The sequence below is a fragment of the Adiantum capillus-veneris genome, chromosome 18 (genome assembly GCF_014529385.1).
Source record: "Adiantum capillus-veneris isolate H3 chromosome 18, ASM1452938v2, whole genome shotgun sequence".
NCBI classification, from domain to species: domain Eukaryota; kingdom Viridiplantae; phylum Streptophyta; class Polypodiopsida; order Polypodiales; family Pteridaceae; genus Adiantum; species Adiantum capillus-veneris.
The window spans coordinates 113,623,509-113,648,495 of NC_140948.1; the positions used below are offsets into that span (position 1 = coordinate 113,623,509).

The following is a 24,987-nucleotide window of genomic DNA, read 5'->3' on the forward strand; positions in this document are numbered from 1 at the left end:
GAGGGGCCAGGAATGACTAAGAGCAGGCCACTTAATAGCCAAAAGATAGCATGCAGTGCCCGTCAGTAGCCATCTCTATGGAGTCTTTAACTTGAAGCAAAAAGAAATTTGTGAGCATAGATAATCTCCCTGACGTTAAAAAGCTCCTAGAATGGCAAAAGCATGTATGTTTTGAGTTTGTAGAACCAGGAGCTCTATTTGTGCAGTACGAGAAATTTCATAAACACCACGATTATGAACTTTAGCATGCCAACCATGACTCCAGCTCAAAGACTCTTAATATGCATGACCCCCCCCCCCCCCCCCCTACCCCACCCCCAACACACACACACGATCTTATCAAATGACTGAGAGGCAAAAACAACAGAAGAGGAAGAAGAAGAGTAGTTTTGACGTCATAAGAACAATCCCAAGAAAACAGATATCTGACGAGTCTTGAACTCAAGACATGTTATTCACAAAAAAACTTAGCTCCTCTTTTGTGGCATTTGTTGAATATGCACAAAACCTGACCCAACAAAAACCAGAAGAACTCCAGCAGCCTTCTCTCTATGGCCAAAAGACAAGGATAGTAAGAACTGCAATTCCTGTAAATTGTACTGTGACAAATGCGACAACGCAGATAATATCTACTTCACAAACGCCAACCATAAGTAGTCTTGAAACCTCCATTAAGAGACTCCGATGCTGAGAACATTTTACCACAGCAATGTTATTTGCTCATATACTCAACCCTACAGATGGGAGACTGACCTTACTTCCATTTCGGCTAGAAGCTCTTGCTCATGAACCCATGCTGGCTTTGCTGTACCTTGCGCATAGCTTCCAAGGAGGATTAAGTCTCAACTTGTTTAGTCTTGGGTTTTTGGTTATTAGTCAGCAGAAATTCTGCTGGCAGATTCTGATACACTGGATGGATTCTTGGTCCCTCATCCGGGTCCACATGTACCCATTTGCGACCAGTTTTCCTGTTCTTCTCAAACCGTACATGACCTGGCTGCAGTGCAAAGAGTGTGTGGTCCCTACCCATTCCAACATAGTTTCCTGGATGGAACCGCGTTCCTCGCTGTCGGATTATGATGTTTCCGGCGATAACTTTCTGATACACAAGAAAAATAATGTAAGCAAGCTCTCTCTCTCTCTCTCTCTCTCTCTCTAAATTCTCTTCTTCTTGGGATCTTTAAGGTCTCTTGGGATAGTTTCCTACGACGTTAAAACTCTCTTCTTCTTCTCTCTCTCTCTCTCTCTCTCTCTCTCTCTCTCTCTCTCTCTCTCTCTCTCTCTCTCTCTAAATTCTCTTCTTCTTGGGGGGGTGCATGTGTGTGAGTGTGTGAGTGTGTTAATAAAAAGAGGAAAATGGTATAACCTTTCTATCACCCAAGTGTGGTGGGTTGGTTATGCCATTTCCTTCTTGAATAACAAGTCTTGAGTTCAACTCTCGTCAGATAGATCTTTGAGGTCTCTTGGGATTGTTTCCCACGATGTTAAAAATTCTCTTCTTATCGAGGGGGGGGGGGTGTGTGTGTGTGTGGGTGTGTGAGTGTGTTGATAAAAAGAGGAAAATGGTATGACCTTTCTATCACCCAAGTGTGGTAGATTGGTTATGCCATTTCCCTCTTGAATAACAAGTCTTGAGTTCAACTCTCGTCAGATAGATCTTTGAGGTCTCTTGGAATAGTTTCCCACGATGTTAAAAACTCTCTCTCTCTCTCTCTCTCTCTCTCTCTCTACCATGATACAAAAGACGACGACGGTGCGTGCATGTGTGTGTGTGTGTGTCTGTGTTTGGGATGGGGATGGGGATGGGGGTGGGAGTGGTGGTGATTTTTTTTAATTTTATTTTTTGGGGGGCGGGGGGGGCAGCAAGTTCTCTCACCTGACCACCAAATTTCTTCACACCAAGGTTTTTGGGCTTCGAATCTCTGCCATTTTGTGTGGAGCCTCCTGCTTTTTTTGTTGCCCATCTTCTAAACAAGAAGCCAAAACCTCCAGCCGTCCCATCAGTTACATCTGCTCATCATTGTGCGCAAGAAAAAAGGCAATCTATGTTATGAACAAATAACCATGGAAACACGTGAATAGGCTCACACAGCACAGAATTTACAAAGAAATGCTATGATTCTATGATAATTTCTCCGACAACAGCATAAAAAAATTTATACAACATTGCCCCAATGCATTTACCTACTGATGCTGCATGAAACCTACTGATGCAGCACTTTCATGCAGCAAGCTCTGGGCTTCTCCAGTAGCTTACTAACAACTCCTAATGGAGAACCAAGGAAATTAAAGCTCATTGACTGCATAAGACACTCATAAATCAAACTCTTATTGAGTTATACTGTGGCAGAGAGATCTCAGAATAACAGAGAGCCAGAGAGGCCTATCTTCCCTCTGTCTCTGTTTAACTAAAACTCTCTTCCTGATGATTTTCCTCTCTATTAATGTCATGTGCAAATGGCTCTATGTGCAACGTGGACATGTTACGTCAACGTCGAGAGCCAATCCTGTGTCTATCAGTGTATGTGTCAGCAGTTTTGCGAGCCTGTTCGCAAGACCCGCATGCCCGAAGAAGTCCAATTTTGCAACCCTCTTGCATCTATGGTTTGTATACATGTTTGATGGCTATTGTTACACTTTGGTGGGAATCTAGCAGCACCACCATGTAGCTTAGGGTAAGGGAAACGTGTTCGTCCAGCTCCCATGTGAAGTGCTTCATTGAATTGTAAGATACGGTCTTGACAGTGTCAGAAACTCACTATGTGCACATGTTGACTCACAAGGCAATTTGTAACTACCGGATTTCTAGGCCACTAAGCCCATATAGAAAGCAACCATAGTGTCTCTCCCTTGACAAATTACTTAGTGCTCCAAATTGGACTCTCCTAGCGTTTTGTTTTAAGAGATCACTCTCTCACTCTAGCGTTTTGGATAGTCAGCGCCCTCATTCAGCCTGGCCTTGTCTGCAGTTGTCGCTCCCTCTCTCTAGTGCCATCCCTTCCACCCCAAAGGGCGAGACTCTGCTGCCCGAGTATTAAGAACTCTGCGTAGTGGTTACTCTCAGCACCTCCAAACGATGCAGGCTGCATTCTAGGGGGCGTTTGGTTGTAAAAGGCCTCTATATCTCCCGGCCCGGACCATTTTAGGTTATGCGGGAGGAGTGATGAGGGAGTCGTTGAATATCTCCCGGCCCGGACCTTGTTAGGTTATGCGAGAGGAGTGTTCATCGGCGACTTTATGTTTCTATGTCTTGTAACATGCATATGTGAGCATTTGAGTTGCATTGTGATTTGCCAACCTCTGAATATTCTAATTGGATGAGATTGCCTGTGTATGTAATTTTAGTGCATCAAGACACCCATGGAAGATCAGTGCGGTTTGGGTGTGATGGCTAATTTTACTACACCGGAATATCAAGGATTCCGATCTGGACAAAAGGAGAAGCCAACTCCTTGATCAAAAGAGCCGAAAGGAGAAGCCAACTCCTTTTAAAAAAAAAGAGCAAACTGATTGTCCCTCGGAATGTCCCTCGGAAAGTTTTTGAGCTAACTTGGGTTGTTTTGCAGATATGCTATAATCGCGGACCATTACTTTCTTTCAAGAAGGGGGATGTCACAAACTACTGGCATGTCAAAGCCCTGAAGAATGGAGCCAACTTGCACATCCTGGCCGAGGGGCCTAAACCCTAAGAAGAACAAGTAACAAAAGAAGAAGTCCTACCAACTTATGGGGACCCCGTTCGATGGGGCCCCGGTGACAAAGGAATTAGAATAAAGCAAAACCCACCCCCCCCACACACACACGCAACTGATGACGTGATAGCAGTATGGACACTCCGGAATCACGCTGACAATGCTAACGTGGCAGGCCTTGGGCATTGCTTTTGAACCAGATGCTTTTGAGTTTGAAGGCTTTTCATGTAAAATTGCTTTTGGGGCCTAGGGCCTTTAAATATGAGGCCATGGGCTCATTCTCTGGCATGCTTCCTGGAGAAGGTGTAGAGTCTGGAGTAACGGCTTGTACTGTGTTGATGCAATATAAAGAAATATCGACAGGGGCGCCAAGGTTTGAAGTCAATACTCTCTGGGGTGGAATTCCGCCACTCAGTGTCGCGTGTCGTCTCTCTCTCTCTCTTGGTTCAGTTGTTATTGAAGTACTAAAAGTCTGTTCAGTCTGTTCTTTTCTATTGGCACATGGTGCCCGTCTTGTGACATTTACCACCCACACTTCCTCTTGAGCATCCTGAGAATCATGTCATGGACCTTGTGGATGGAGCACAACATCTAAATTTCCATTTTCTTTGAACAAGCCTCGTGAAGGGGAACTAGAGCGTGAACTAGTTGAGTTGTTGCAATGGGGCAAAGGTGTTCTCAAAGATCAACTTAAAGAGTGGCTACCATTTTATTTTTCTAGATGGCATTCTCATACTCTGCTTCCTGGGAGCAATATGTAATTGATGTTAGGAATATTTTAGCCGTTTGAATTCTAACCATCTCTAGATTGCGCTAAGAAGTGAGAATTTTTTCTAACTAGAGTGAGCTAGTTCGACTATATCATCTCATCCGATCGAATTCGACTTAATTCGGCAAAGGTAAGTGGACTACTTGATGCGGAGGAAGCGCCTTAGATCTCAACTAGCGACTAATACCATGTGGGTGCGCGTGTGCGGAAGAGAGAGAGAGAGAGAGAGAGAGAGAGAGAGAGAGAGAGAGAGAGAGAGAGAGAGAGAGAGAGAGCACAAACGCAAGATATGGTGAAGAGGGGCCGATCAGCCCCCCATGACTAAAATCAACCACAAAACCTGTCAGTACATCAGATGATAAAAGTGGGTACCCCCCTGGCCCCATAAATAGGTACCCAAGGGTAGGGCAAGCAATGCCACATAAAATCCCCCACGACCAAACAAGAAAATGATATATGGAAATATATGAGGGCGCTCGGATAAAAGTGGGCAGCCGGACCAGGTACAACAAGACTATGGTGGCCAGCCAGGAGACAAACTAGCCGTACAAGTAAGCCCTAGACCTGTGAAGCAACAGAGTGGTGTAAATCTAACACACACACACACACACACACACACACACACACACACCACAAACGCAAGTTATGGTGAAGAGGGGGCGACCAACCCCCCATGACTACCATGAGCAGAAGACCCAATACACAATGACCAGATAGTGATGGAAGTGGGTACCCCCTTGGCCCCATAAATAGGTGCCCAAGGGGAGGTAGGGCAACGCCACATTAAATTTCCCACGACCCAACAAGAAAATGAAATATGGAAATATATGAGGGCACCCGAACAAAGTGGGCGGCCGGCCCCAAACTCGGACGGCCAGACTAGGTACAACCTTAATATGGGTGGCCAGACCAGGTACAACCTAGACTATGGGTGGCCAGCCCGGAGACATACTAGCCATACAAGTATGCCCTCGACTTGTGAAGCAGCAGAGTGGTGTAAGTCTAACACCCCCTCTCAGCACCGAATGCTGAACAAATCGCACGATGCCGAAGATGTGAGGCAAATGATGAAGATGTCTGTTGTTATGTCTGCAATAGTCTGGGGTGTCCCAACCTCCGAGAGATCTCCATGGTAAAGTACCGTCACGAGCGGTGTAGTAAACTACTGTACTCCACTAATGCAGAGTGAAGATACTGCATGAAGGTCCTGAACTGAGTGTGAAAACAACTCCTTGTCTTTAAAAAAAAATGCCAATGGACCTACAAGTGTCATACCCAATAGGATCTATGGTGTCAATAGTCAAAATGTCTGAAGAAAATAAGGAAGCCCAGGAACCCGTCATGAGAATGACCAGAAGCATGTCAATGCATGAACCTGCAACCCAGTGTGGCCAGGTGGCTAAGCTGTGTAAAACTCCAAGAAGGCCAGATGGAGCAATCTGCGTTGTAAACATCCTCCGAATAAACGAAAGCCAAACTAAGCAATCTGCACTGTAGAAGCTACCGTAAGCTGCAACAGTCACGGATAGACTGCATGGACCACCACTGGATGGTGTTCTGTCAGTAAGTACGATAATCCAAGATGAGAAGAAAGCTATACACAACAGTCTGACTGTGAAGGGCCTCTGAGAAGAGGTGTGGTTAGACCAAGCTGACGGCACCGTGATCATCCTGTATGAAGAAGGGAAGCCAGACTGAGCAGTCTGCGCTGTCTTGCCTGTATCTCCTGCCTCCAATCCTCCGGTGTCAAACCAAAACAAAATCCGTGCCAACAACGCCACCAAACCGCATTTTGGTATGGCTCTCAATGTGAATGAGCTGGGAGTGGCCTACTGCTCAGGTGTGGAAACAGAGAAAACATCAGTGGTATATGGCTGAAATCTGGTGGAAATAGACAGGATATGGGCCGGCAAGGCACCAAATGCCAAACCGGGTTAGTGGTTGCAAGATCCGGGGTCACCGTGGGGTGAGGCCAAGTGCTCCCCTCCTCTTTTCAAAACGCAGCAGCCTGCCAAAAACGCAGCTGCTGGCTGAAAACGCAGATTTGGATCAAAAACGCAAATGGAGAAAAGGCATTTCCGGCGAGGAAAGGCATGTAGAGGCTAGCGGTGGCAGCCAATAGCAAAAACGCAAGCAAGGCTGATGAGATCTTGCAAAAACACAGGTGGACGGGGTCCTCCGCGATGACACAGGATGCAGCAACTGCAAGCAAGATCAAATATTTTCGAGCAATCTGCACAAGATGCAGCAATCTATTAGTTGCAACCAGAGCCTGCACATCACCAGTTGGTAACAAGTAGCCGTGTAGAATCAGAGCCACCAGGGGGTCATGCCATTGCTATCAATGAAAAGGAGGCACAGGTGAAGCTGATTTTTCCATTTGAGGAGGCAGAAAAGGCTGGTGAAGTCATTGGCACTCCGGTCCTTGAGAAGCCTGACGGATCAAGTTACATTCAAATTCATTCCAAATCTGAAACTATGATTAATCGGCAACGTATTTAGTAATCGCATCTAGATCCCGTCGGGACCTCACAGATGCCCGATTAACTAATCCTTATTGCAATCATGTCTATAGAGATTTATGAGACCGAAATGCTGTACTCATTTCGTCTTTCAGTTCCTGCACTCAAACAAGTCAAGTACAAATCAATCATTTTCATTATCATTTTCGGGAATTCCAGTTCATAAAGTCATACAGCAGAATATTGTTAGCCCATCAGTATCCTTGAAACCCAAAGGGACATAAGTGACTCTTCAAAAATCAAGGAAATCCGTTGACAAAGGAGGGGAGTGACTCCCCTCTTATGCAAGCCCGCTGCACTAGATTCACCCATGTTGAAATCGGGGTTCTATAGGAGTAGACTATGCTAAACCGAATGCTTCAAGGTAAAGTTCCAAAATTTGAGTAGTATCTGCTAGGTCCTCCTCCTCCATCCACTTCGCATCCAATGCAGGATAGTTCTTGAATTTAACCAAGAACCGCCTAATCACTTTACCTTTAATCTTTCTATCCTTGTGTGTCAATATCTGTTTTGGAACGACTATCTCCTCACTTTCCTCCAGTTCGGGTTGCTCATCTAGCTCCCCATCATCGTGCACATCGCCTTTAAAAGGCTTCAAGAGACTCACATGAAAAGCATTGTGAATCTTCCAAGTATCGGACAGCTTTAGTCTAAAGGAGACATCATTTTATCTTTTCTTTTATCTGGAAAGGGCCACAGTATCTCATGCTAAGCTTTGGAAAAAGCTGCTCCTTTCCCTTTCTTTCTTAGGCGTGCCTTCTCAAAACGTAAGAGCACCCAATCGTCTTCCTTTAATTTCAAATCGCGACGGTGTCGATCTACTGCCTTCTTGTGTCTTTCTTGAGATTTCGCTAAAGCCTCCCAGACCTTGGCAAAAGCAATGTCCAAGTCCCTCGTGTACTCGTCGGCTTCAAAAATCTTATCTTTTGTGCTTAGGAAGGGTGGAACCTTCAGAGCACCTTCAATGATCTCAAATGGCACCTTCCCCATCGAAGAGTGGATCGTGTTATTGTAGGCAAATTCCACCAAGGGAAAAAAAAATTCCCATTGAGTCTTCTGATCAGAAATGTAAGATTTCAATAAATCCAGTACGACTAAATTTGCAATCTCAGATTGCCCATTTGTCTGCGGGAAGATAGATGACGAGAATTACAACCGTGTGTCAATGTTCTCCCAAACAACCTTCCAAAACAAACTCGTGAATCGGGGATCTCTGTAAGAGACTATTGTCTCAGGCATGCCATGTAATCTGAAAATCTGTGAAATAAACAGTCTCGCTAAATGATCTGGCTTGACTGTTTTCTTCACTGGAACGAAGTGCGCTTGCTTGCTAAATCTGTTGATGTCACAAAAATACGGAAGCGTAAACTGACTTTTAATTGTACTTCAAATACTCAAGAGAATTGGAGAGAGAGAGGAAAAGCTTGACACTTCATTGGGGACCGGCAGATGCATTTTTTATTGACAATGGTATCAGAGCAAGGTCATCTCTCTTCCTTAAGGGATTGACGACTCTTGGCAGACTGCAGAAATGGGAGGACGCGAGATAGAGTTCTCTCTCCTTCAACAGCAGGTGGAAGAGTTGCAAAAAGCTCTCTCCCATCCAGAAGTCCAAAAGATTCTCCATACTCTTGAGAAAGGGAAGGAGAAAATGCCAATGGGGTCGGGAGAAGTCCCGTAGAACCCAAAGGCGCCAGAACCAAGGAAAAATCCTTTGATTGGAACCTCTCGCATGCACGAGAGGCACAAGAAACCTCCAGAACGTCATGTGCGGTTTAACCCAAAGGTTCAACAGCAGGATCCCCTTGATTCCCCTCAATTCTCTTTCATGAAGGAATGTAACTAAGTCAGACTTTGTAAATAATTAATTTATTTACGAGAAAAGAATTATCTAATTAGTTGTGTGCACATCAGAATAGATTTAGCAGTTCTGGGGCCTCAGGTGCGCCTAAGTTTGGGCCAATGCACCTAAGGGAGACCCTAGCAGAAAATACCCTGAAGCCCTAGCGATTGCGAAATCGGATCTTCAATGAAGGGGTAGATAGTAGCCTCAGATTTTAGGCTCAGAAAATTACGCGCGCTAGTGCAAGCACAGGAATGAGATGGGGTCCTTAGAATAATAACCCTAAGGCCTGAATCATTTTACGGCCTTAGGATAAGTCAGTTAAGGTATTTTTTAATTGTCTATGCCGGACCAAATGACGGGATAAGTGCGAACAGGTAATGCCAAAGCAGTGTCGGTACGGCATTGTGCTGGGAAGCAGCTAACAATTTCATTAGTAGTATCTGTGTGTGCAGTTGTGAGTTAATTTACACATTTCATTAATAGCCTAGGGATTTTTAAAAGTGAAAGTTGAAGGGTTTTTTAAGTTATTAAGTAAGTGTGCCAAGTGGCACACTTACCAATGCAAACTAACTCTCTCTCACGCTAACTCTCACCCTCTCTCTCTTCCTAGCGCCCCCTCTCCCTGATGGCTATTTAGGAGGCCCTACTCCCCCATTTTCAGAGTTGGCAGTGCTCCTACCCCCCCTATTGTGAGTATGCCCTACGCATTGGAGCCCTCCATGGAAGCTTGAGAGCAGCCCCTTGTGACATATGTGGTGGCCTCGTGCTCCCATTGTCTAGAACAAGGGCTCTCATAGCCATAGCCAGCTTTTGGTGAGGTTTCATCGCGAGAAGTTGCAGCTGGCACTCTGTTCGTAGAGTGTGGTGGCTGTAAATTCTCTGTTTTCAGCCCTTAATCACCTCCTTTAGGTTGAATTTCAGCAAAATACATATAGAATCTAGTTCTTCTCTACCTACACTACGCGTACACCAAGTTTCGTGCAATTCCATCGCGGAAAGGTCTCTTTTTCGGCTCTGAAAGGTGCTCAGGTAACATTTTCAGGTTATGTGCAGAAAATTACAGCAAGCATGTGTGCGTGCATTTTGCGTGTTTCTCCCTTGTTTTTGTTGCAGGAATAATTATGCATAAAGGGACTCAGTTCGCGGAAGGTAGACTCTCATTTTCGAGAACTTCCGTTGAGTTTTGTGGAAGATAGACTCTTGTTTTTGAGAGCTTCCCAAAATCTCATAGCAGAGGGAAGATCCTCTCAGTATTCAGAGAGTAGCGTTCGCACTCTCTCAGTCAGAAGCAGAAAGAAAGAATAGAGGACGGGCTATTGCCCCGTTCTTGTGCTTGTAAAGATTCTCCCTTAGTAATAAAGATATTCTCTTTATGGGGGGGGACCATCCCATCTTCTGGTCCCCAATGAAGTGTCAAGCTTTTCCTCTCTCTCTCTCTCCAATTCTCTTGAGTATTTGAAGTACAATAAAAATTTCAATTTACGCTTCCGTATTTTTGTAACAGTTGATGACATTCCAAATGCCATCATGCCCACTCAGTGTCTTCGGGAGATCAAAAATGCAATCCATAGCAATACTTTCCCAGGGGCGGGTGACAATGGGTAAAGGCTATAACAATCCCTATGCAAAAGAAGTAACGCTCCACACCTTTCAAGGTGGTGTCAATGCCGCGGTGACCCATAAAAGGTGGACAATGGCATTCAGTAGAACCTTTTCGCTCAACGGCTGTGTAACGCACAACATCGTTTTCTTCATCAAGTAGCCATCCCGTATGGAATATCCCGCTACTATCTCTCCATTCTGTATTCGTGTGAATACATCCGAAAAATCTGGATCTGTGGCGTACTGATCAACCATGTCTTCAAAGCTTCTATGATGTATCGCAGAAATAGCCAAGATTAACGGCTTCCGGGACAAAGCATCTGCCACCAAGTTCTTTTGTCCCTGTACATGGACAATCTGGAAGAGAAATTGTGACAAGATGTTAGCCCACCGCATCTGCTTTTCCGAAAGCTGCTTCTATGACAAGAAGTAGTGTAAACTTTGATGATCAGTGAAGACCGTAAAATCGGCTCCGAGTAGGTAACCACTGATTAAGAGCATAGATAACCGCCAAAATCTCTTTCTCATTAATCTGTGCTGTCAATTCTGGCCTTGAAAACAATCGGCTCTCATAGGCAATGACATGGCCTTCTTGCGTTAAGACCGCACCCAAACTACGACCACAAGCATCATAATATACTTCGAATGACTTTTGCAAATCCGGCAAAGTCAATACTGGTCCCGTAGTCAATTTCTCTTTCAATGTCTGAAAGACAGTCACCTCTGTGGGCCCCTACGAGAAAGGGAGTCCTTTCTGTGTCAGAATGTGCAAAGGGGAAGCTACCTCTGCGAACTTTCTAATCAACCGCCGGTAGTAAGAATATAAGCCCAAGAAGCTTCTAACTTCATGAACGTTCTTCAAATCGGGCCAATCACGTATAGTGTCAATCTTGGCCGGATCCATCTGTACTCCTGCTGCTGAGACGATGTGTCCCAAAAAGTGTATCTCCGGCAAGAAAAATTCACTCTTCTTGGCATTGATAACTAACTGGTGATCTCGCAATGCTTGAAAGCCCTAAAGCAGATGGTGTCTATGTTCTGCCTCATCCTTGGAGAAGACTATAATGTCATCAAAGAAAGTGCCGACAAAAGATCTGTACTCTCTGAAAATCCTATCCATCATTCGGTTGAAAGTTGCTAGAGCATTGGTAAGGCCAAAAGGCATCACCGAAAATTCATATAAACCAAAGCTCGCCCAAAAGCTGTCTTGTAGACATCTCCCTGCGTGATTCTAATCTGATTATATCCGCTTTTCAAATCAATCCTACTGAAACAAGAGGATCCCTGTAGTCGGTCAAGAATATCGTCGATCCTTGGAATTGGCAATCTGTTCTTGATGGTGATTTTATTGAGAGCTCTGTAATCAATACACATTCTCCAAGATCCGTCTTTCTTTAAAACCAACAACACAGGAGAGCAGTGGGGTGAAGTACTCGGCTGGATAAGACCCTTTTCCAAAAGGTCTTTCGCTTGGTTCATAATCTCTGCATTCTGGGCTCGGTTAATACAATAAGGTGGCCGGTTTGGTGGTATGCTTCTAGGTATCAGATCAATAGTGTGGCAAGCCCTCAGAAAAGCAATCGGCATGAGTGTGGAGAAAATCTTTATAAGTTCACACATATTCATTCTATGTTCATCATTTAGCTCTTTCAAGTAGATCGAGTAATAATTTGGAAACGGTCGAAGCCGATACAATAGGGACAAACTCGCCCTTCAATTTTACATGAAGTACAATTTTTTGGCCCTTTTCATTTGTCAATGTCGCTTTCCTTGCCCGATAATCGACCATGGCGTTGTTCTTATGGTACCAAGGACTCCAAGGAGAATGTCACAACCTTCCAAGGGCATTATGTAAAAGTCCTCATGCCGCAAATACCCCCGACAATGCAACCGAAGTTTGCCAATGACAGGTATAATGGCTATGTCCCGTCCGGGTACTGCTAGAACTGCCTCTACTGGTGGTCCCATTCGATCGGGTGTAATCTCGAGCCACGCCGCCAATTTGGGTGAAATGAAGTTGGCCTTGGATCCTCAATCAAACAAAATCAGGGCTTCTTGGTCTTTCACCTTGCCCCAAGCTCGGCAAAGTTTTGTACTTTCATCATTCATACTTGGGTCAATACCCATGCAATCTAAAACCAGTCCTGCTTTCATCTTGCCTTTTCTGCCACGTTCCTCAGCTGCTCTCGAACTCTTTGGCCCGTCTTCATTCTATTCTTGTTGTGCCCTTTTGGGGCACTTTGCGGAGACGTGCCCATGTTCCCCGCATCCAAAACACTTCCCTTCTTTGATGTAATTGGCCCTCTCTCGATGAGTGAGCCGGGGTCGTGTATCCTTGTCTTTCTTTTCTTGGGAACTCTTACTCTTTCTACTTTCATTGTGAGAGATCTGTTGGGTTCTCTGAGTCAAGATCTCATCAGTGGGCTAAGTCAAATTTCCTGAATGTATCGCAGAACCCCGTTTCGCATGACCCATCAATTCTTGAATAGAATTGACTTTTGTTCCAGACAAGAGGTTAGTTGAAAAGAATTCCAAAATCTCTCGCAATAAGCCTCCAAAGAATCTCCCTTGGTCATCCGAAGATGATTCCAAGCGGTTCGTATATCTCGTTCGTAATCCCGAGTCAGCTAAGAAGAAATAAAGAGCCTTTTGAGTTTCAACCATTTAACTAGAGCTTCCTTCCTCAAGAGAAGAGTGGACCACCATGTTCAAGCATTTCCTTTGAAGAAAGAAGTAGCCCTCCTGATCTTAAGAGTGCTCCGAGTAATGCCCTCCATAGAAGTCTATGTCAAACTGTTGAATGAAGGCCAAAGCCTCGGAGCATCTTGGAACCCAGAAAAGGATTCAACTTTCTTGCTTTTGTCTTCGAGAAAGTCATATTGGTTGCCTCTGTAAAAATGCTTCTTCTTTGCATAAAACATGTGGTCGTCGGAGTTCGAACTATCAGAGGATGACTCCTCTGTAGAACTGTCAAATACTAGGCGAAATCTGGGCTTCTTTGCCTTTTTCTTGCCCTTTTTGAAGCTTTGCTTTTTGCTTCGCTTTTTGCCTATTCTGTCTTCCTCGTTCGAGTCAGAAGAGCTAGAAGAACTATCAGAAGAAGAAGAAGAAGAAGAACTGGGTAGTCCTTCAAATCGTACAAGCTTCTTCTTGCCGATGCAAAAGAAGATTGACGACCCAAATAACCCGGGAAGTCAGTCCCCTTCTTGTGCTTTTTCTCTTGCTTTTTGGATTTATTGTTTGTGTCAAAAAACCGATTGATCTGTGTTTGAACCACCTCTTGTAATTCTTGCTCTGTAAACATCCTCGGAGAAGGAGGTTTCTTGATTGCCGGTTTGATGGGTGGTTCTGTGGCTTTCAGCCACCGGGTGTGCACTTTTGGCGATAGATTGCTGAGACAAAAAATTTGTGAATTTCGGATCCTTCGCAATTTCAATCATCTGCTTTGTGCAATCGTCAACCTGCTGTCGACGTTCCATCTCTTCAAGTTCGTACTGAGTACGCCGAGGTGGCCCGTACTCTTCCTCTGTTTGTTTATCAAAATCTTCTTCGTGATCTCCTCTTGCATTAGCAGATGCAGAAGAAATTCTACCATGACACAACAAAGATTCACTTCAAAACAGTTCATAAAGACAACACAGCCCGGCGTAGTTCCGTGCCCAGAGGTATTGGCCCCAAAGACTGGCGCCCCTTTTGGTATTTCTTTGTATATTAATCTGTGTTCAAGGTACAAAGAGGGCACGCGGGTCTCACTCTCAGACTCTGTGTCCAAATGCTCCCAAAAGTGAGCCCCTAAGGCCACTTATAAAGGTTACATAGGATTGTTAAAAGCAGAGTCCCCCAAAGCTTCAAACTCAAACAGCAATAAGTTTCCAAAAGCAACTGGGCATCCAAAAACTGCAAAAGGCTGTCAACGTAATTTTCGGTCACTCCGTACGGCTATCAGTGCGGTTTGCGAAGATCCGTACAGTCAGCGTGATTTGCAAAAATCCGCACGCTAGCCACGTCAGCAGCCGCTTTGCATTATTTTCTTGTGTCCCCGGGGTCCCCTCGTCACTTGGCCATAAGTTGGGACAACTTGTAGGGTTGCCATGTCACCAGTTTGTGACAGTTTCTCTTCTACATTCCTGATCATTTGGATTGCTACCTTCGGAGTTGCTTACACTCACACTCGGTAACCTTACAGCAGACTTATCGCCCGACTTGGGCAGTAGGCCACTCCCAGCTCATTCACATTGAGAGCCACACCATGTTGCATTTTGGTGGCGTTGTTGGCGCGGATTCTGTTTTGGTTGACACTGGAGGATTGGAGGCAAGAGATACAGGAAGGCCAGCGCAGACAGATTGGTCTAGCCTTTTCTCTTCTCAGAGGATCTTCATAGCGCAGATTGCTCCGTCTCGCTTCCCTACTTCGTACAGGATGATTACGGTGCAGACATCTTTGTCTGACCACACCTCTTCTGGGAGGCCCTTCACAGCGCAAACTATTAGAGTCTGGCTTTTCCCCTCATCTTGGATTACCCTACCTACTGATAGGACACCATCCGTTGGTGTTCGTGCAGTGATTGCTGGAGCTTACAGTAGCTTCTACAGTGCAAACTACTTAGTCTGGGTTTTCTTGATTCGGAGGACGTTTACGACGCAGATTGCTACATCTGGCCTTCCTAGAGTTTTTCACAGCTTAGCCACCTGGCCACACTGGGTTACAGGTTCATGCATTGACAATTTTCCGATCATTCTCATGACGATTCCTGGGCTTCCACATTTTCTCCATACAGTTTGACTACAGACACCACAGATCCTATTGGGCAAGACACTTGCAGGTCTATTGGCACTTCTTTCACGACAAGGAGTTGTTTTCACACTCAGCTCGGGACCTTCACGCAGTATCTTCACCTTGTATTGGCGATGTACAACAATTTGCTCCATTGCTCGTAACGGCACTTTACCATGGAGATCTCTCGGAGGTTGGGACACCCCAAACTGCTGCTACACTCATGGAGTATCCTTCAGTGGACATGGCAGAAACATCTTCATCATTTGCCTCACATCTTCGGCTTCACGCAATTTGTTCAGCATCAGGTGCTAAGAGGGGGTGTTAGACTTACACCACTCTGCTGCTTCAAAGGTCTAGGGCATACTTGTACGTCTAGTATGTCTCCAAGCTGGCCACCCATAGTCTACGTTGTCCCTAGTCCGGCCGCCCGAGTTTGGGGCCGGCTGCCCACTTTGTCCGAACGCCCTCACATATATTTCCATACATCATTTTCATGTGGGTTGTGGGGGATTTTATCTTGCATTGCCCTACCTCACATTAGGCACCTATTTATGGGGCCGGGGGGGTACCCACTTCCAACATTTGATGTACTGACAAGCCTTGTGGTTGATGGTAGCCATGGGGGGCTGATCGCCCCCTCCTCTTCACCATGTCTTGCGTTTGTGGTCTAATCTCTCTCTCTCTCTCTCTCTCTCTCTCTCTCTCTCTCTCTGCACCACCCAAAGGACAGTCCCCCTTCTTTATTTTGGATGATGACATATGGGAGTTCTCTAGAGATGGTGACATCATCATTCTAGGGGATTTCAATGCTAGGACTGCTCATCATCAGACAGTTTTTTATGATACTTCAGAAGAGATGCTGAGAGAGCTGGATGTTGTAGAGACAGGACTATCCAGATTATCGCATGATGGGGAGCATATTGAGTATGGACGACACTTGATAGACATGGGGACTGCACATGGATTGGTCATCTTGAATCGCCTACAGAGATTTCCCGCTGCAGGGGGTTTTACATGCTTTCCACACAAACATGGAGCTAGCACAGTGGATTATGTCATGGCACAACCGAGTCTCATCTCTAGTATCAAGGACCTCACAGTTGGACCCAAACCTATTGGTGTGGCAGTGGACCATGCTCTTGTGTCGCTGACCATATCTTTCGAGTTTAGTGTAGTACACAGGCCACAGGTGGCAGCTCCTACTGGCTACACCTTCAGACGCTTGTGTATAGAAGAGCCGGGGCGACCTTTGGAGGAGCTTACTACTATACTGACGCAGACGTTACATGATGCAATAGCAGAGGCATACCCACAAACACAGCCTGAGCAGAGACGTCGTTCTGGGAGCATACCCCAGAACAGCTAGTATGATGAGGAATGCTGAGAGACCAGAGCTAGACTTCAGAGGGAGGTGCTTTTGGGGGACATCACTCACAGACAGTCACAGATTGACTTCCGACGACTAGTGCGGCGGAAGAAGAGGGCATTTTTAGCTCGCCTAGAGCAGGATCTATACCAGCTATTCTTGAGTCAGGACTCACGTGAGGCATGGCGGCTCTTTCATGAGCACTCCCTCCCCCCTGCCATTACCTCCACAGAGGCTTGGGGCCAGTAGGCGTCATCTCTGTACACAGTTCCTGGGCAGTCGCCCCTTCCCGACCCCCCCCCCCCCCCCCGATCCATGCCCCCACACGTGCTTTTTTCACCGTTGAGATGGTGAGGAAGGTGAGGACTGGGTGGCAGTGGGAGAGCATATGATCATGATGGTTTAGTGGCTGAGCACTTCATGCATGCCAGAGATCTACTAGCAGAGCTCCTAGCAATTATGTTTAAACGTGCCATGTGTGAGGGCTTGCTTGATACTTGGAGCCTATCTACTATTGTACCTATCTTCAAGTTAGGAGACCCTATGGAGCCTGGGAATTATCGCACTATCATGATCGGACACACATTGGCACGGTTGTACGCATCCATTCTTGAGCAGCTGAGTAGATGGGCAGAGAGGAAGGGATACGCGCAGCCGGGCAGGCAGGATTCAAGAGAGGTTTTTCTACTCTTGACCATATCTTGACACTCAGAGCCATCATTGAGGAGGGCAGATCACATGGGAGACGGATCTAATGCAGCTTTGTGGACTTCCGCAAAGCATTTGACACCGTACCCAGAGCTCGATTGATGCGTAGATTACAGGAGATGGGAGTACCCACAGAGTTCATTTGGGGAGTCATGGCACTGTACAAGTCAGTAGTGGGGCATGTACGCACCTCAGAGGGCCTTTCTACAGCGGTTCACTCCACTATTGGGGTGAAGCAAGGTTGCCCGCTCTCTCCTACTCTGTTTGGTATGTATGTGGATGAGGTTTCTGACTACATTGAGAGTGATGGTGATAGAGGTGCACAACTGGCAGGAACATGGATCCCACTATTGTTATATGTTGATGATATTGTGTTGATCTCCGACTCTCCAGAGGGGATGCAACGTCACTTGGATGCTTTGCATAGCTTTGCCCATGAGAGTGGTTTGTCTGTCAACCTTGGTAAAACCAAGGTCATGGTATTTAATACGACCCCACAGTGGATCAGGAGGTCAGCGCCCGCATTCACGTACGGCCAGGAGACGGAGTATACAGATGCTTACACCTACCTTGGAGTGGTTTTTAGTGGACCAGCATTTTCATTGAGAAGAGCAGCAGAGACTAGATTGACCAGAGCCCATGCCGCATTGGGTAGATTGGAGAGGATGTGTTCACATGTTCAGTTTCAGGAGCCTCAGACAAGCTCTGGCTCTTTAACACCCTGGTGGCTTCTGCATTGCTCTATGGAGCTGAGATTTGGGGACCTTCATTGGACCATCATGGGAGGACAGGTCGCACTGATGGATGGGGGGACATGGAGAAGCCACTAGTCTCTATGATCTCACGGCTCATTAGAGCCAAGGCTTCAGTACCACGTGCCATTATACTAGCAGAGCTAGCTGCCCCCCCACTAGTGGTTGAGGCGCTCAGCAGATCCGTCTCCTTCATACACCGCATCTGGGAACTTCCCAGAAACAGATACCCGCCTTGCTCTCGAGTCCTCGCAACAGTTAGCCATGCAAGGAGATACAGCATGCTGGTATGGGGAGATGACATCATGGTTTCAAGCGCATGGGTTCAGCATAGACAGACTGCCACTCTTCCAGTACTCACTGGATGCACCCTCTCTGAGTCTCACACAGTCCGAGATTACCAAGCTCATCCGCCAGGACCTGACTCAGCTAGACATCAGGAGGACATGGATACAGCAAGCACAAGAGTTGGGCACGAAGATGGCTTTCTACAAAGAGCATCTTCTCCAGCTTACAGAGGACGGTTTTGTGACGAGACCTAGATACATGGACACCCAATTGTCTCATGGGATTCGATGTGCTATTGGCCAGATACGCACATCTTCACACCAGCTACGGATCGAGACTGGGAGATACAGCAAAGTACCAACAGAGGCCAGGACATGTCTCCTATGTGACTTGGAGCCTGAGACAGAGTTGCACTACACATGCCACTGCCCCGTCTACTACGAGATACGCGGTCGCTTCTACTACTTGTTCAGAGAGGGCTTCAGACCACTCTCCAGAGTCATGCGGTACGACGATCAGAGATGCTTGGGTTTGTTTTTGCTCGAGCTGCGCAGACACAGAGAGAGCCTGATGCGAGGAGAGGTCAGTCAGTCTCAGAGACGGATCACAGACTTCTTTAGAGCAGACACTAGACACCCGGAGGAGCTACTACCACAGGAGAGCTCGCCGCCTCACACTGGAGGCACACTGATCGACCGAGCGACTGAGCTAGGGAGATCCAGACGCCCACGACTGCAGAGGACCACACAGCATCGACGGAGGTTGCATCAGAGGATTCGGATCACTTTGGCCCAGGCTCCAACATGCACGACGCTCGGTCAGGCTATTGACCATGGAGGAGATTGATGAGATCCCCCAGTGACCGATGTTGGATCTTTTGTGATCTGTGATTTAGCTCTCTCACCTATCTGCTTAGATCACACCTAGCTGTTTCAGATTCCATAGCATTTTATTCTGTCATTTTTGTTACTCTGACTTTGTATCAGATCCACCACATTGTAACTGTCCGGTCTCATAGGTCATTCTGGCCTTCTGAAGACGTTAATATAACATTTCATTTCATTTCTCTCTCTCTCTTCCGCACGCACACTCACAGGGCCTACATGACTTTAAATGAGCCTAGCCACCCTTTTACTACTCCATTTTCAGTGCCAATCGGCCCAATCATTTCGTGGCGACTTGGCCTTCACTGCTTCAAGTGAAACTCTCGGCCATCGAGTGTTTCACATTGGCCATACAATGTCCGGCCATTTGTGACTTCAAAAAGAGGGTCCCAAAAATTAAATAAAAATCAAGGGAAGGAATATTAGAGATTGTCACAACCTCGTGATAGTCAAGACCTCAAATGAAAACCAAAAGACCACCTCCATGCCTAACTTGCACACCTCGTGCACCGACATGAGATGGAAGCCCAATTGTGGAACATAAAGAACCTTGAAGGCATGCATCTCCCACTGCCGTCTCCGATCACCTCCATGCTGCCCTCCCTATGAATAGTATCACCAATTTGTTGTCAATGAAGATGGAACCACAATGTCGTCGCATGTGAACATAAAGAACCTTGAAGGCATGCATCTCCCTCTGCCATCTCGGATCAACTCCATACTGCCCTCCCTATGAATAGTATCACCGATTTGTCGTCAATGAAGATGGAACCACAATGTCATTGCATGCTGGAGTACAGAACCTTCGAAGGTGTATTGGGAGGCAACACTATCAAGAATTCAATCTCTAGAGTCACAAATCGCAAGAACTGTCTCAACCTCCGATGTCGCAAGAGAAGCCTCATGTGGTATCATCTCCTTATGGACAAAGGCAGAGGCCTTTATTGCAACCGAAGAAGAGCAAGACTCACCAACCTACTTTGGATACTTCAACAAATAATGGCCTTCTCACCACAAGTGTTGCAACGCCGCTCAACAGCCAAGCTTTCTTTTTAGCATCCTCTTATTGTTGTGTCATTGTTGCTTTTCCTCTTACCCTTCTACTTCTTGTTGTTGTTGGAAAAACCAGTCAAGGCTTTGGAGCTTGACTTCCTGCGGGTCGCATTGAACCACTCCTCATGGTCCAATGCCATTGGGACTATCTCCTCCCTAATAAATTGTTCAAGCAACCACTACTAGCAAAGAATAGAAGTTGGAGTCACTCAGAGGCAGCTGAGCCAAAAGTTGAATGGCCATGTCCTGCGAACTAATCCTCTCGCCCATATGAAGTATCTCTACGTGGAGTGCCTACATCTTGTTGATGCGGTCACTCATGATTGTCTGCTCGATAACCAAGGTCCACAATTGCACCTTCAAAGCAATCCGCGTCATCAGAGACACTCGATCGTACAGAGAAGCAAGTCGATCTCGAATCATCTTTGCGTCCTTCATCATCATCAATCGTAAAAGAGAGATAACTCATGGTGTAATGCTGAGGATAATGAACGATCGAATACGAGCATTGACACGTCCCCACAACTTCCCCCCGTTGGTTCCTTTTGCTTCTTGAATTCGCTATTTGCAAAGTCTCCAAGCTCATATGAGTCGAAAATTGTCGTCATCATTGCTCTCCAAATGGCACAATTCTCGCCATTCAATTGCCGATTCGTAGAAAATGTGGGTACAATAGGAATCTTGATTGGCTGATCTCCAACACCGGAGTAAAACTGCCATCAATCTTCCCACTCTGTTTGCTCTTTGTTCCATCATCCAGAACCTCGTCACATACTTCTTCATCATGAATCGAATTCGTCTCAGACACGTCATCCCCATCCATGCTTGGGGAAAATTTGGGCATGTGAATAGGCAAGGACCAGTTAGAATGAGGAAGATTCTCCTAATCAGCCACAAAAAACATCAAATTAGCCCTAAATAACCGGCCGTAGGCTCCTCGTGTTCGCAAAAAATCAACACCGGAGACTCGCATAGATCACCAATCCAACTCGAGAGCACGCTATGGCTATGATACCATGTCAAAGGTGCAACGGAAAAGTGAATCAGATGATGATCACGTCTGCAACTGCAACCATGAGTCCTCTCGATCAAGGGCAGCCACCGGATCTGAAATTCACCGGAAGAAATCTCCTCCAACTCGGCCTTTAGCCGCAGATAGGCCTCCATAGCAATACTACAAGGCTTAGGACAGCTGTACGGTGGTAGCAAGCGCTGAGAGAGAAGAAGAGCGGTCGCAAGGCATGAGGGAGAAAACGCAACCAATACAAAAAAACGTTTGAGAGCGAAAATGCAATCCAGATCTGCTATTGTTAAAAAGAGACAACACTAGAGGAGAAAAAGTATGTGATCCCAAACCGGTAGCAACTAGACTGCAATAGCGCACACAATGATACAACATTGGGAGGGGGGCTTCGCCCCTATATAGGGACCTTAGATACTTGCCCGGCACTCCCAAAATACCCCATGACCCCATAAAAGTGGGGAGCACTCTTGTCGAATGCCACATCACCTAAGAATGGTCCACTAGGCAGAAATATGCCACTTTGCGTAATTCTGCCACATCACCTTGATAAAACATAGGTGAAAGCTGCAATCTCCAGAGACAACTCATGCCAGCCTATCCAGAGGGCACTACCTCTGAAAAAGGTACATCCACCTCAAATACAGCCGGGCAAACCACAAAACAGCACTCACTCCCTAATCTGCTGTTGGTAGATATTGGAGCCACCATCAGACACTAGATGAAAGAGACACAGGGGCATGGGAGAGAAAGAGAGATAGAGAGGAGACCAGATAGAAAAATGGAAGAAGAAGAATATAGCACAAGCCCTGCAAGTGTAAAATCTCCACACAAGGGCAACTCAATTCGACTACAAGGGGACCTGCCCCCTGTTTCCCCTATATAGAGGTGTCTGCTTGCTGCCCAACTCCCCTGATACACCCGACAGCCCAACGATCCATAGATTTGGGAAATGAAGAGTGGTGCACTCTTCCTAAATCTAGATTAGAAACCCAGTAGATGACCCTAAACCTAGCTGCCCAAAAATGTGTAACAAGATCTAGATTGGAAACCCAGGGGATGACCCACTAACAAAATGCTGCATACCTAGTATAATCATCGAATGCAAAGTCATAATCTGCAGGTCATGCGAACATGCGAGCAAGATCACAAAGTGGCTCAACTAAGATTCTTAGGCTCACTTTTGCTTTGAAGTAGTAGTGCTGCCCCCATAGCACAGAGAGCCAATATGCATGTCACAATTTGGTTATCTTTTGGTAATATCGTGAGATAATGCGTGCTAATTCTGTTTGACTTGACACAAGTAGGCAACCTACGCTCACTTGTTTGTGTGCCTCAGCAGTCTTTTCCCTTCAATACTTTACAATTTGTCACTGGTCATCTGAAACTCCCTCCTCTGCGAATTACATCACTCCTCTATGAAGGTGCATGTCCGTCGACAGGTCCAAAAAAAAATTCTGGCATATAAAACCATTGCAGGATGCTTCACGCAACTGAGCAAGAATAGAGTGCAATTAAGCATCTAGTCTTTCTGCATTTCAAAGTTGTCACCATAAAAAGTGAGGAACTCGTCTCTCTCTCTCTCTCTCTCTCTCTCTCTCTCACACACACACACACACACACACACACGCGCGCGCGCGCGCGCGCCATACCTGGTGCAAGAGATGGTAGCTTCTGAATGAGGCTAGCAAGTGAGATCCTACTCCGAGAGAAAGCTGCTCCTGCCATCGACCTACGTCTACAAAGGCGTACACGAGCGTTAAAATTCCAAATATTATTAGCATGCCCAAAGGGCAAGGCCCAACAGTAAAGAAAATCCGAGATGCTCTCTCTCTCTCTCTCTCTCTCTCTCTCTCCCCTTTGCTTTGCTTGAGAATAGAAAGGCGGCATCCTCTAGAAGCCCCCTTTCTCTCTCCAAAAGCCGTCCTCTAAAAGCCCTCTAGCGGGGCAAACTTTGTCGAGGTAGACCAGGGGGACACCCATTTGTGAAAAACAACAATTAGCCACCAAAACTAACGGGATTTTTTCTCTCAATGGAATTCTCCAAATGTAGTCCAAGTGGGACTCCATGTAGATAGTAGGCAAAACATCCACGCATCCACGTTAGAGAATCATTTGGCACGAGACTTGAAAACACTCAAGTGTATGTTAGGGTGCAAGCAAGGTGCAATGACCCTCTTTCCATGCATTTATTGCTGCCACAGTAAAGTCTCAATGGGAACTGATGGCAAGGGTGCAAAGACCAGCAAGTTGAAAGGTGGTAAGGATAAGGGAGGCAAAGTTACAGTCAACTCTGCAAAAGGTGTACCCACTACACAAGCAGTGGGTAAAGCACTACAACAATGGTTTCAAGGTATCCTCAGTTGTGACCAGCAAGTACCTCCTAATCGAAACATGGATGATCCAAATTGGGATCCTATTCTTTCAATACCACTGATAAATGTGCATGTGTGCACCCTTCATGCCCGTCTACGAATTCTTGACAAGTTGCTTATGCTCCATATTAATTATGCTTGGAATATGGACCCTGCAAAAAGAAGAGAAGAGTATATACGAGAACTAGAATATATTCTATCGAGCGTTGGTCTACGTGGGGGTGTAGTTGAGCTATCAAAAGACAAGAGGCGTCTGAAAGTACACAAGATCGTCCTAATAAAGTTTGTATAGGGTAGTAGTAAAGCTAAACATTTGCTTTCAAACTATTCAGACTCCCAAAGTCCCAATGAATTTCATTTGTGGAAAAAGGTGTGTGACATTCTACTGATGATATTTTTCGTCTTCTCGAAAAGGCAAAGCTAACCGATGATGAGATATCCACCCTAAAGTTTGTAATCAATAGTTTTACAGCACAAATGGTGGATGCTTGGGGGGAGACATGCATAACACATTACATGGTGTGTTGCACATTTGATATTTTCAATCAAAATACGTCTGTATGCGAAACTAAAGTTTGTTTTTTTTTCAGCACATTCTTTTTGCACATAGAGCTTTTTTCCTCGACACTTATGGCTCATTAGGCATTTGGAGCAGCCAAGGGATGGAGCGCTCACACTATCAAGCAAAAGCAGTGTATTTTAAAAATACACAACATGGAGATGGAAGAAAAAAGAGCAATGCCCTTCATGAGATGTTCAATTGGTTCTACAGAGTTTTAGCAGGGAGAGAGAGAGAGAAAAGACAAGAGAACAAAGAAGTTTAAAATGTAGAGTAGAAAAAGTGGTTAGCTTGAGGCGATCACAATCATATCATGCTTCAAGTGCAAAAGATCGATGCCGACGCTGGTTAGAGACAAGGCGGCGTGATGGGCAGGCGTCGGGTGGAAATTTAATTTCTTTTTGACCCTAACCATTTCTATTGTAAACATGCATTGTCATGCAAAGTGATTTGTAAAGGCAACAATTATTAGTCCCATAGTTCAAGTTTCATCTATTTTGGAGTCTTTTTTAATTTTTAGTGATTTTATTGAGTTTTTAAAATATTTTAAAACTTTTAGTACTATATAAGTCAAAACTCATAATTCAAAGTTCATTTCTTGTTTGCACATTTTAGAAGATCCTCTCAAGCCCAAACGTACACGCACTCATATTTTGTACAGCATGGACGATACACAAGAGCACACCACCACGCACAACGATGACACCACTGCCACTGACAACACTGCAAATCCGCAACCTCAACCTCGTACAGAATCCACCGCTTCAAATCCA

General features: G+C 45.7%; 1 protein-coding gene across 1 annotated transcript; it reads right to left on the reverse strand.

The window, feature by feature from the left end:
* Positions 1-569: 569 nt before the first annotated feature.
* Positions 570-23,091, reverse strand: LOC147436234 (uncharacterized). The gene is made up of 3 exons (XM_086489157.1): positions 22,933-23,091; positions 1,877-2,010; positions 570-1,099 (listed from the first exon to the last, which is right to left on the reverse strand). Exons 1-3 carry the CDS (start codon positions 23,006-23,008, stop codon positions 836-838), a joined length of 474 nt encoding a protein of 157 aa, XP_086345283.1. The 5' UTR covers positions 23,009-23,091; the 3' UTR covers positions 570-835.
* Between the last annotated feature and the right edge of the window lie 1,896 nt (positions 23,092-24,987).

Excerpts from the sequence above, each read along its gene's own strand:
- LOC147436234 (XM_086489157.1), bottom strand. The coding sequence starts at position 23,008 with ATGGCAGGAGCAGCTTTCTCTCGGAGTAGGATCTCACTTGCTAGCCTC. Across the intron at positions 2,011-22,932 it reads GCTACCATCTCTTGCACCAG|ATGTAACTGATGGGACGGCT; the intron begins GTATGGCGCGCG and ends AATGATGAGCAG. Across the intron at positions 1,100-1,876 it reads TGAAGAAATTTGGTGGTCAG|AAAGTTATCGCCGGAAACAT; the intron begins GTGAGAGAACTT and ends CTTGTGTATCAG.